General features: G+C 35.3%; 1 protein-coding gene across 1 annotated transcript in view; it reads left to right on the forward strand.

Moving 5' to 3' along the window:
• The first annotated feature begins 2485 nt into the window (after positions 1-2485).
• POLR3B (RNA polymerase III subunit B) overlaps positions 2486-12856 on the forward strand; it is a 71872-nt gene continuing 61501 nt past the window's right edge. The window contains exons 1-9 of the mRNA XM_034403612.3: positions 2486-2613; positions 3980-4012; positions 5473-5529; positions 6150-6214; positions 6560-6635; positions 6987-7087; positions 10177-10268; positions 11019-11136; positions 11820-11928. Of these exons, the coding sequence (XP_034259503.2) occupies positions 2548-2613; positions 3980-4012; positions 5473-5529; positions 6150-6214; positions 6560-6635; positions 6987-7087; positions 10177-10268; positions 11019-11136; positions 11820-11928 (717 nt within the window). The 5' untranslated portion in view covers positions 2486-2547. The remainder of the gene's footprint in view (positions 2614-3979; positions 4013-5472; positions 5530-6149; positions 6215-6559; positions 6636-6986; positions 7088-10176; positions 10269-11018; positions 11137-11819; positions 11929-12856) is intronic.

Genomic DNA, 12856 nt, shown 5'->3' on the forward strand with positions numbered 1-12856 from the left:
CCAGGCAGCAGCGCTCACATGGATTAAAGATTGGATAGATCTAAAAAATAAAAGAATTTTGACTTTAGAAGGACATGACTTAGAAATAGGCTGGCATGCATTCATATGGAATGGGAAAAACAAAACACATAGTTACTTTCAGAGACACCAAATTAGAAACGCTTTACTACAAATATGGCAAAAAATTGAAAAGAACCACTACAATAAAATACCAACCTGGTTATCAACTATGGAAGCATTAATTTACAGAAATGTATTAGATAGTAAAATAATAAGATATAAAGACCTGCTAAATGACCAGGGGAAACTAAAAATGAAACAAGAACTAAAAAAAACAGAATAGACACTGATTGATGGCCATATATGCAGATCCAGACCAGATATAAGAAAGACTCAGAATTCGGATTTCACAAAGAACCAAAAGAATTGGACAAGATGTTACAAGGGACAGAAGAAAAACTGATCAGTAAAATATATAATTACCTATTGCGATTTAGAATGGAAGAGGAAGTAGTTAAAGAAGTTATGCTAACCTGGGTAAAAAATTTCAGATATAACATAGAATTAGAGAAATAGGAGAAACTCTGGGAAAAAAACTACAAATTGACCATGTCGGCAGAGACTCTATATAAAATGTTTTACCGATGGCACCTACCCCCAGCGAGATTAGCAAAACTGTTCTCGAACAGATCACCGGATTGCTGGAAATGCAAACAGGCCCAGGGAACATACTACCATATGTGGTGGACGTGTGCAGTAGCGAAAAAATATTGGATAAGAATAAGAAAGTGGCTCAAGGAGATAATCAGGCAAAATATAAAATTGAAACTGGAATTATTCCTATTAGGCATACTCACAGAAAATTACGATGAAAAAATACAATATTTAATATTATTGTATTTAATATTTAATATTACATGTTTAATATTTAATATTACATGTTTTTGTATTGTAGTTGTATTTACTATTTAATATTACATGTTTAATATTTAATATTAATATTTAATATTACATGTCATAACTGCAGCCAGAATTGTGTATGCACAAAAGTGGAAGAATAATACTATACCATCAGAGGAAAGTGTGATAAGAAAAGTGCTAAAGTGCGCTGAGATAGCGCACTTTTTGTCCGTGGATAGACTGACAAAAGAAATAAAAGAAAGGGGGAAACGGAATATTATTTGGTATGGAATGAATGGTAGAGGATAGGTGCAAAAACTAAGAAAGTATCATAGAAAGAAGACTTAGGAGTTAGAAAATAGTAATAAATCTGTATAAATATATATGACAAAAATGTATGTTTATAAATTAGTATGTTAATATGTTAATATGTATAAAAGATAATGGAACCACATGTATAGTATATAGATGTAAGGGGAAAATAGATATATAGTGGATGTATACCGATGTGGAAATGTTGCAAAGAGGAAAACTGATTCCCTGAAATATTGCAGCTCCTTTAAAATAATGTCTGAATCTGACCACACTCAATCCATGCACAAAACTAATTTCAATGGATTTAGAGGGGGCTTAGAAATAAATGTGCCAGCTATTTTAATGGTTATATTTTAATCTCTAAAATAAATTTACAACTTTATAAAGTGGATAAAAATGCTGAACTTTATTAATGCATACATCAAGGAATATGGATTTGCTACTTTATATGCCACATCATATGGCACAGGACATTGTACAACTCAATCCTTTGGTGCCTTTGGCTAATCAGTCTGACTAACCTCTTTGCAGGATTATGCACTTTATATGCATAATATAACTGAGATTCAACAATCCAGGCAACCAGCTGATAGCACATAGAAACACATAATATGCTTAACTCTCTGCTAGTGGTTCTTTAGATTTTTGCATTCAGACATGGTTGGTACATCTTTTTACACTTCTGAAGGAAGCCTATAGATAGACTCTTAATATTTATGAAATAAATAAAGCCTGGGTATTATGTGTCACATAGAACTCGCACATACATTTAAACTCCAAAACAATGTTTGTCAAACTTAGTGACTTTTAAGATGCAGGGACCTCAAGTCCCAGAATTCCCCAGCCAAACTGAATCAAAGTCCACACAACTTAAAAGTTGCCAAGTTTGAGAGACACTGCCCTAAAGGATGTTTTGTACGAAGCACTGTTTCTAATTCTTTTGACTTACCTGTTTAATTTCTTTACAGTGAAAAATAGTGGGCTGGGGGGATTAGTATAGGGCAGCTATACTTTGCTGGCTGGAGAATTATGGGAGTTGAAGTCCACAAGTCTTAAAGCTGCCAAGTTTGAAGACCTCTAGTATAGCGTAAATAAGCTTTGCTCTTGGTGAGACAGTTTCGTCCAAGGAGCCTGAATTACACCCACGGACAACAGCAAACATCTAATTCTGATCAAGCGGTTACATTTTCTTAACGACAGCTAAGCTTTTTTAGTAGCGCATTGGACGGAACTTCGTTTCAGTTGGTGAGTTGCAGAGGGGACCGATTTCAAGGATACACGCATGCGCTATACCCAGGAAGCGCTGGGTCTGCAAAGGGAACGTTCTGCAGCATGGATGCAGCAGAGTTGGGAGCTTTTACTCTCGAGCAAGCGGCGGCTCCTGTAAATACGGTGGAGGTGAGTGAAAGCAGCGGGATCAAAAACAGAAAGCGATTGTGGAACTTGAAGCTTTTTAAACTTGCTGACAAAAAAGAAAAGAATGTGTAAATGTAGTTTTAGAGGCTTCTGGTTACAGTTTCATTATATATATATAATATTCTGAGATTATATATATATAATCTCAGAAGTTCTGGAAACTTGACTTTGTTGAAGCTTGAGGAAGCCCAGATAAAACAGCTGTTGCTCCAACAGCTGTTGGAGTGTGTTGCTATTTTGTGTTTGATCAGAGCAGCTTTGTTCCACCACTGAAGAAAGATGCTCATGGATTCTTCAATAACTTTAAGTGCTTGTGCATCTCTCGCCTATGTGCACTTTACCTGTGATCTTTCTTGACAAATTCCTACCAAAATAAAAGACTTAAATGGTACAGTAGTAGATCATTAATAGAAGCAATAATGGAAGAATCTAATGGGAGACTTGATTTGCCGAAGTAAGCCAAAGTTTCCAAGAATTTTGGTTTACTAAGAATGAGTATGTTGCTTAATCACTTTGGCTTGATTTTAGGTTTCTGATTCTAGCCAGAATTTCTGGTTTGGGTTCATGATATCCTCCATGTTTTATTTAGCCTTCTGTTTGACAGCAGAAGCCATTTAGAAATAACCAAGAATTGGAGTTCAACATGCTAGTTCATTCAGAGACAGAAATTTTACTTCTGCCATTGGTTAATAAAAAATCATTCAGTAAAACAAAAGCCTTAACATGTATGACTATGGCAACCATTTGTGAGTCCCAGTATGCTAGCTTATTCACAATAATCTGTTAGCTATTGTATGATAAACAAGATCATCTTATATCTACATTGGCTTTAAGGCCATGATTTAACCTGTTTGCTAAAGTAGCCTGGTTTTGAAGATCCCTACCCACCTTACTAAATAAAGAATTCTAAATTTATGGAAAATCTGAATGATAGATCTGTTAGGAAGTCCAAATCTTCTTAAATTCCGTGGAATAAAAAATAAAATATAAATGAACTAAACTTGAAGTATTATGTACTAGTATTCATTCATCTAAATCAAAACGTTCTAGTAGACTTTCTAGATCAGGGGTGTCAAATTTGCATCGTCATGTGGCACGTGACATATCGGGACTTTTTTTCCCCTTCAGTAAACTGGGTGGGGGTAGGGCCAGCACGTGACGCATCCGGCCCGTGGGCCGGGAGTTTGACATCCCTGTTCTAGATACATGTTGTAATAAATATATCTTAGTACGTATCACTATGGATAAAACAATAATTATAAAACTATTGATTTTTTTAAAAATAAAATATTTTTCTTGGAATTTGTGTTTCACATATTTTACTGTTTTGATGTACTTTTGTTTTCAGGAAAAATGGAGACTACTTCCAGCTTTTTTGAAGGTTAGTATAAGTACAGCCAGATTGGGGAAATCGTTTTCCTTTTTTTTCACAAACAAATTACATATAATTGCTGGTTTTACTCAGTTGTTGTCTACAATAATGAGAAAATGCATTTAAAATAGAGTATTTTTGGTGTGCATTTTGTTATTTTTTCATCTGGACTACTGATTTTTCTGTCTGTAATATTTTGCATAATATTACATGTTTTCCTTTCAATTTTACTCAAGTATATTTTGGAATTAAAATTAGAGTGAGTTTGTGTGGGCTGAAAGGTAATATAACAACAGACAATAGGAATAATGTAGTTTGGTTAACTTCCTAGTTTGCATTATTTGTTTATTATTAGCTATATCTGTATTTTAAAATATTTATTGGTTCAGAAGGAAGATCCATTTTATCCTCTTTATCTTGGGCCAACTAGTTCATTATTTATTTATTTATTTATTTATTTATTTATTTATTTTTTATTTATTTATTTATTTATTTATTTATTTATTTATTTATTTATTTATTTATTTTTCATATTTGTATACCGCCCTACTCCCGAAGGACTCAGGGTGGTGAACAGCCATAATAAATACAAATACATATAGAAGTTAAAAACTATTAAGAAAACAGATTAAGTAATTTAGGCTCAAAGATTAAAAACATCCAAATTTATCTAAAGAGGTTTAAAACCCAATTTAAAAGCCAGTTTAAAAGCCAATTAAAAAGGGAGAGTTAGGCCAGACCAGCTTGTTGGAATAGAAATGTTTTCAGGGCACGGCGGAATATGCGTAAGTCTTGGATGTTTCGTAACTCCGGGGGAAGCCCGTTCCAGATGGTAAGTGCCCCCACAGAAAAGGCTCTCCCCCTGGGGGCCATCAGTCGACATTGTTTGGCCGACGGCACCCTGAGGAGTCCCTCTCTATGGGAGCGAACTGGTCGGTGAGAGGCTATTGGTGGCAGGAGGCGGTCTCGTAAGTACCCTGGTCCTGAGCCATGGAGCGCTCTAAAGATAGTAACCAAAACTTTGAAGCGCAATTATAAGCAGGGGTTGAGCATAATGTAAGTCTTTTCATGTTATTGTATCTCAGTAAACAGTGTTACTACAGGCCTACTCTCCCTGATTCTGGAAGATACAATCCAGGTTTTCTTTTAAAAAAAGTTTTATTATACTTATATGTTGTCCTCACCTTTTAAGTTTCAAATGTATACTAAGAAACCTAGTATGTGAAGCAATCTAATAGATATGTAGTATTATGCATAATAGATGTAAAAATCCATACATATCTCATAATGTACACTATAAAACTAATCCTCACATTGCCAGGATGGCTGAATTATTTATGCAAAACCAAATTCATTTTTTAAGTAAGACATGGAAATCCTTCAAGTAAAACTTCAAAGTATTAAATGAGATTTAAGCAGTTCAAAAGTTCTATATTTTTTCTTCACTGAAGATAATCTTCCTATTTTAGGTAAAAGGACTTGTAAAGCAACATATAGATTCATTCAATTATTTCATCAATGTAGAGGTAAGCCATTTTGTTTTATTGAATATTAAAGCCTATAATATACAGTAGTTCTTGACCTATAGCCACAATTGGAGCTGAATTTGTCATAAGTCAGGTTAGACACAATTTTACAACGTTTATTGTTGCCTTTAAATGAATCACATGGTTATTAAAGCCGTGATGGCGCAGTGATTAGAATGCAGTACTGCAGGCTACTTCTGCTGGCTGCCTGCAATTTGGCAGATTGAATTTCACCAGGCTCAAGGTTGGCTCAGCCTTCCATCCTTCCGAGGTCAGTAAAATAAGGACCCAGATTATTGGGGACAATATGCTGGCTCTGTAAACTGCTTAGAAAGGGCTGTAAAAGCACTGTGAATCCAGGTTCCCCAATGGGTATTTTTTTGCCAGAAATTGACAAAAATAGCAAATCATAATCATGTGACCATAGGATGCTACAATTGGTTGTAAATACGAGCCAATTGCCAATTGGCCAAATTGCAATCACGTGACTGCAAGCAGTTGTAAACAGTTGTAAGTCCAAGTACAGGTTGGTAGTCACTTTTTCTAAGACTGTTGTAACTTTGGTTTTACAATCATAAGTCAAGGACTACCTATTAAGCATATCCTTTTTTCATTTTCAGATAAAGAAAATAATGAAAGCCAATGAAAAAATTACAAGTGATGCTGATCCAATGTGGTATTTAAAGTAAGCCTAAATTTTATTCTGGCTGTAGCTTGAATATCCTGAGCTTCAACTTTCATGGAAGTATTTGTTTTATCCATAACATCTACTATGAAATGCTGCAGATGTACAGATATAATATAATATAATTGATTGAGCTAAGATGGATTAAGTGGCAATATGATTTTCCTACAAATAATAGGCTTTATTAAAAACAGCTTTTTCTTGCAGTTTATATATTTATAAATTTCTGTAAATATTCATAATTTGTTTTACTAAATAGAAATATAATATTAAAACATGAACTACATATTTGGCAATTGATTCATATTCTATTTATAATTATTTTTATTGGGTCTTATCTTGCAGATATCTCAATATTTATGTGGGTACTCCAGATGTTGAAGAAAGCTTCAATGTAACAAGACCTGTTTCTCCTCATGAGGTATGTGGTTCTATTCAGCACTTCACTTTGGAAATTTTTTGACAACTAGCAAATTAGAGTGAGTGTACAATAAGCTCTCAGTTAAGGGGGGTTGTATATTAAAGTAGAATGATAGTGTACATGAATGTATGTAACAGATTTTTATGCATATAATATTTGCACAGATTTTAACTATTGCTTCTGATATCCACTAAACCAATTCTACTGTAACACGTTAGTATAATAGTATGGATAGCAATATAGCTATTGCTATAGATAAAATCCTAGCGGTTAAAATATGTCTCTGAGAAAAGCTTTGAAGGAGTGTTGAAGACTTTCACATATAGAACATTTATTTATTTTTTCTTTAAGTGTCGCCTGAGAGATATGACTTACTCTGCCCCAATTACAGTGGACATTGAATATACTCGAGGCAGCCAAAGAATTATTCGTAATGCATTACCTGTTGGCAGGTAAGTAACTAATATTTAGCCTTAGCTAATACATAACAGAAAATAGTTAGGAACTCTGCTGGATAATGTGTATGGCCTTGATCTGAACAGGCATCAAGATTAAAACTAGCACTTTTATGAACAATATACTGTAATACTAGTCATTTTCAATTGAGTGTAAAGCAGAGGCATTATATTAGTCTAGCACTTTGAATTTAATCTATTTTAGGATTAGAACACTCAGAATAAATCTACCTGATGAAACTGACCAGGTAGTAGGTTGAATCCGGCAAGATATGCAATGGTGGGTCTCTACTCCCAGGAATAGAATCCCATAGCTAAGGCAGTCTCTAGGCTTGAGCTATTCTTTGTGACTATCCTCTTAATCACAGAAACAGTTGTATCAAGCCAAGATTTTTTTTAGAAGTTGATTACCTTGTGGATAGCAGATCCTTCGCAGCCTAATTTCATGCTGAAGCTAAGAACCAGCTAAACCCCTGTTTCTGCTATAAAGAAGTTAGATTTTATATGGGTAGATTTGAATTTGTGTGGCATGCTGAAAAAGGACAATAAAGAAAACCAATGTGATGTAGTGCTTAAGAGGCTGTCCTAGAAACCAGGAGAGTGAGTTCTAGTTCCACTTAGGACATGAAAGCCAGCTGTGTGACTTTAGGCCCGTCATTCTCTCTCAGCTCAACTCACTTCACAGATTTGTGGGAAAAGTAGGAACAAGAACGAGTACTATGTATGTGTACAGCCTTGAGTTACCTATAAAGTAATAAAGGCAATAGAAAAAGCGATTAAATAAATGAAAACACATAAATATTGGTGAAATTTTGGCAGTAGATTCATAGACTGCCAGTTATCGGCCAGTATATTATCTGTTCAAGAATACTTCTCTAAGCCAATTTTGGTGAGCTTTTATACTATTAATGTGGACCTTATGCATTTTAAAAGGCCAAAAAGACTATGCTGGTTTGGTCTTTGGTCTTGTTAAGCTTCAAGGCATATTTAAAGAACTAAAAGAGTATGCCAGTTTGTACATAATGTGTTGCCTGTTGCGTTTTGTTGATGAGCTACTAGTGCATTTAAAAGCTGATATTTATTGTACTGTCAAAATACTGGTAATGAGTGATGGTCAGAATCTTTCATTTTGCTTTTGTAATGCTAATTTATCCTATTCGTGCAATTAAGCAGCAGTAGCAGCTCTTTCTTGTTTGCAACCAGCAGTCACCTTAATGCAATCAGAAAATCAAGGGACAACAAAGAGCAGCTTAGACATTCAGTTTTTGTTGGATCTTTCGCCTAGCAGACAGGTGACAAAATCCTCATGTCCATCTGCTATAGGGGATTGATAGTCAGTGATGACTGTTGACTGTGCAACCCAATTTGCATATCTTGTGCATAGCACTTTTGCATTACGTGGTTTGATTGCAAGCAGTGATTGTCCTTTGGAGAAATAGGTCTCAAGCTGGAGATCGTATTCCAGTCTGGTATGCATTAACATCAGTGGAGAGGAAACAAAATAGGATGTGAAAACTTTAGCATGAGTAAGGTTCTCTGATTTGATTAGATCTTTTGGATATTGAGCCTGTGTGAATTGATGGGTAGACAATTAGATTATAGAAATGCAATTAAAATCTTTCCTGCAACGTCAATTCTAATATCAATTTACCATGTAGCATTATTACAATTTTGTTTTATCATCAAATCAAGAGTAAATGGTTACTCTCGATTCCTACAAATTACCTGCTTTTTCTTTCCTATTTTCATTTCAGGCAATTTAGGTTAAGTACATACACAGCTTTGAATGTATATCAATCTTTTTAAATTGCATATAAAAACAGTTCTTTCTGCTTTCTCTACCTTGTTTTTCTGAGATACTAGTTCCAGATTTGCATATTTGTAATTTGATTTCTCTGTACTAAATGAATGAACCTTCTAAATTAGCAACTCAGTAATTAGGTTACAGATAGTCTCATTTATCAGCTGCCTCATTTATTGATCATTTGCAATTATGACAGTGATGAAGATTTAACCTCATGATCAATCCTTGCGTTTATGACCTTTACGGATCTATAAAGGAAAGGATAGCTGAAATAAGATCATAAGCAAAGTTGTGATTTCACTTAGTGACTGCTTCACTTGGTGGCCCCAACTGTCACTAAACAAGCACTACCTATAATTATATTGCTGCTCTAAGATGATTGGCAGATTAAGCTATTTATCTCCAGTAAATAAATAAGCAAGCTGTCTCAAGGGACATTGTTGGAAACTGAATACCTGAACTGAATTGCAAAGATAGCATTTAAGATGTAGACATCAATTCCATAAAGGATTTTAGGCACAAGAAAACTAACAAATATTTTTTAAACTGCGCAAATATTTTTTTTTTTTAAACTTAGAGTGGTTGGCACAGCATGATTGTAGCCATGCTGTGAAAAATCCTTTAACATAAAGCAATTCCTGCACTTAACGTTAGCAAATTAATTCAGGTTTTATGATGTAGTAATTTTTTGCATCACTATTGGTGGCATTACAGATAAATAGAAACCATGCCTTGACCCTTGCTTATTTGGCTAAAGAAATTCCTATATTTGCATATATTCACCACATTTCAAATCTTAAAAACAGATGTGAAATATGGAAAGCTGCAAGAGAAGGTTATAAAGAATGTTTCCATTTAGCAAATTTACATATATTCATACCTCATTATTTGGTTTCCTGTTTATAGATCTCCCAAGGCCTACTTGTTATAAGAACTGTATTTATAACAGTCCAAAAGGACTGTTATACATTGATTTGGCAGGTAAAGATCAATAAAGTTGTTTCTTTCTACGTTGTATGATTGGCTGCCCATTAATATACATAATGTTAACCTAATCCAAGTCATAGCCGATCTATGATAGTTTCTTGCCTTGGCAATGAAATAGAGGACATCTCTGTTCATATATAAAAACAAAAGCTTTGTTTATTATCTGAAACTACGAAAAAAGACATTGGTTACCACCATTACTATCTGGCTTACTATTTTTCCAGTGGTGCTTAGGTAACCTGTCTGAAAGACAAGCTGACAGACGGTTTAACCTATGCTGTTTTTCTTCCTATAGGATGCCGATAATGTTACGTAGTTCCAATTGTGTTCTCACTGGGAAGACTCCGGCAGAATTTGCAAAGCTTAATGAGTGTCCTTTAGATCCAGGTTCCAAATTTATTTTCTAATATTCTTTGCTATGTTGGTTAAGGATTGATTCCTTTGAAGATAGTAATTACTAAGATTTTGCAATTATGAATTAATGTGTGATCTTGAGATTTTGCAACTCAAAGTTGCAGTGAAAATAATTACTAAGTCTTCCTTCGAGGAAAAAGTAGGCTCTTTGGTAGTGGTATTTCATGTGATTTGCTTGTATTCAGATTCCTGATATTCCTTCAGTTTTAATTAGCATATTTATAGAACCGTTTGTCTCAAAAACATGCGACTCTGGGCAGTATACAACAGAACAACAGAGGGCTCATGTAGGTGTTAAATAGAAATGAAGAGGGAACAGAACCTTGCAGAACCCCATAAAATAAGGGTTAAGGATGGGACTTCTCCCAATTGACTGACTGGTACTGACCCCACAGAGAAAATAAGTGAACCAGCACAATACTCTGTTACCCATTCTTAGCCCGTGGAGCTGGCCCGGAATGATACCATAGTAAACCCATGATAAATGCTACCAGGAAGTCAAGAAGAGATAGATGTACTACCCCTGTCCCAACCCCATTAGAGCTCATCTAAAAGAGTGACCAACACCATCTCCATCTCATATCCATATCCCAACTGAAAGGAATCCAGGTTTATCCAGGGATTTATTATCTTGCTGAGGGTTCAGGAAATTCCAAATTTCCATATTTCAAAATTTTATAAATCTTACAGCAACTGAATAAACGTTCATCTTCTATTTGGTAGGTGGCTACTTCATTGTTAAAGGAGTAGAAAAGGTCATTCTTATTCAAGAGCAATTATCGAAAAACCGAATAATAGTGGAAGCTGACAGAAAAGGAACAGTTGGTGCATCAGTTACCAGGTGGGTAAAGAATTACTGAATAACAGTCTCTTACATTGACTGGAATTCAGGAAATTGTTTTAGAATTATTCAAGAACTTGGGCATGTTGGGGATGAGTTCTTTTCAGATACTTCCCAATATACTGTCACAAACTGATAATCCTCAATGTCTTTCACATCCAGTTTCATCTTTCAACCTCCCATTTAGCATTCACTCACATTCACTCTCTTAGCTCTGTTGGTGCACTCAATCCATGATCTCTCTCCTGTTCTAATCAACAAAGACCAGTCCCCTCCATCATCCAATCTCTGGCATGGTTGTCTCCAAATCTGTCACATAGTCTGCCATCAGCTGCTGTTGCTTGATTTCTTTTTCTGGCTAACCTCTGGTTAGCCACTGGTCTCTCACTAACTGGCAGCTCACTATAATTTTTCCTGCTTCCAAGCAATTTTTTTGGCTATTCCTGGCCTGGCAGCTGTAGACAGGAATAGATGTTTGCAATGTCCTCTGACTGGGTCATCTTGTCATTGAGCACAGCCAAAAAGAGATAAATTGTTGATACAATAGCTAATTTTTAATTTTCAACAGGAACATTTTGGAGCTATGAAATTCCAACTACAAGAAGTCTTGACACGTTTTCCTCTCACTGAATAAAAAGTATAAATATTAATGCTATATTCCTTTTTTTGTAACCAATGCCTAGCTCTACACATGAAAAGAAGAGCCGAACAAATATAACTGTGAAGCAAGGAAGGTTTTATCTGAAGCACAACACCCTTTCAGAAGATATTCCAATAGCAATAATCTTTAAGGTATTCTTAATAAACACAATAGTAATAATGTTACTGTTAAAAGAACTTCAGAAATTTGAAAAATTATTTAAAATGATGTGAGAACTTTAGCTTTTGAGTGTATAAGTCCACTGATCTTGTTTAGATCTCCTGTTTTTTATCCAGCCTTTTCCAACCAAATAATTTTTAAAATGGATTCTGACTGCAGTTTTCAAAAAAATATCTGTAGAATGCCTGGACGGGGAAGGTTATCTTAGCAATGTACTCCATATTATAGAGTTTGCAAAAACACTTTTGTTTCATTGGTTTTGAACACTTGGGTTGTATTTGGGCATTGTCAAAATGTTCATGCTGTTTTCTCCTTTTGTCTCTTTATAAGAGGAGAACAAAAGTGTAACTGAAGAAGAAAATATCTTGGGTAGTCTCCATTTTGTGAATGTGATTATCACAAGCTCTCAAATATATAGTTCCAGAACAAAAAGGTTGCCTATTTGTGATAGAGCATGGGTGTCAAACTCAAGGCCCATGGGCCGGATCCGGCCCATAGGATGTTTAGATCTGGCCCGTGGTGCCTCTGCCAGCGAAAACAGAGTTCGGGGTGGGGTGGGGTGGGGAGTACGTGAAAACAAGCTCTGTTTTCACTGCCAGAGGGCTGCAGGAGGCCGTCACGCCTAAAAACGGATGTGGCCACACACCCTGGTCCCCTGAGGTCAAACACAACCCTGATGCGGCCCTCAATGAAATCAAGTTTGACACCCCTGTGATAGAGTAAGTACTGACACTGAGGTTAACAGATGTTGCCAGTGCCAGTACACACTAACCAGATTTTTGAGCCCTTTGGTTGGAAATTTGTTATTAGTTGTTTCTGAGAGAGTTTTAATACTGTTCTCCAATCAAAATGCATCTAAAAGTACATTATTTTTCAGAGTATAAGACGCACCTTTTTCCT

The sequence above is a fragment of the Pantherophis guttatus genome, chromosome 7 (genome assembly GCF_059756535.1).
Source record: "Pantherophis guttatus breed Tessera chromosome 7, ASM5975653v1, whole genome shotgun sequence".
Lineage (NCBI taxonomy): Eukaryota > Metazoa > Chordata > Lepidosauria > Squamata > Colubridae > Pantherophis > Pantherophis guttatus.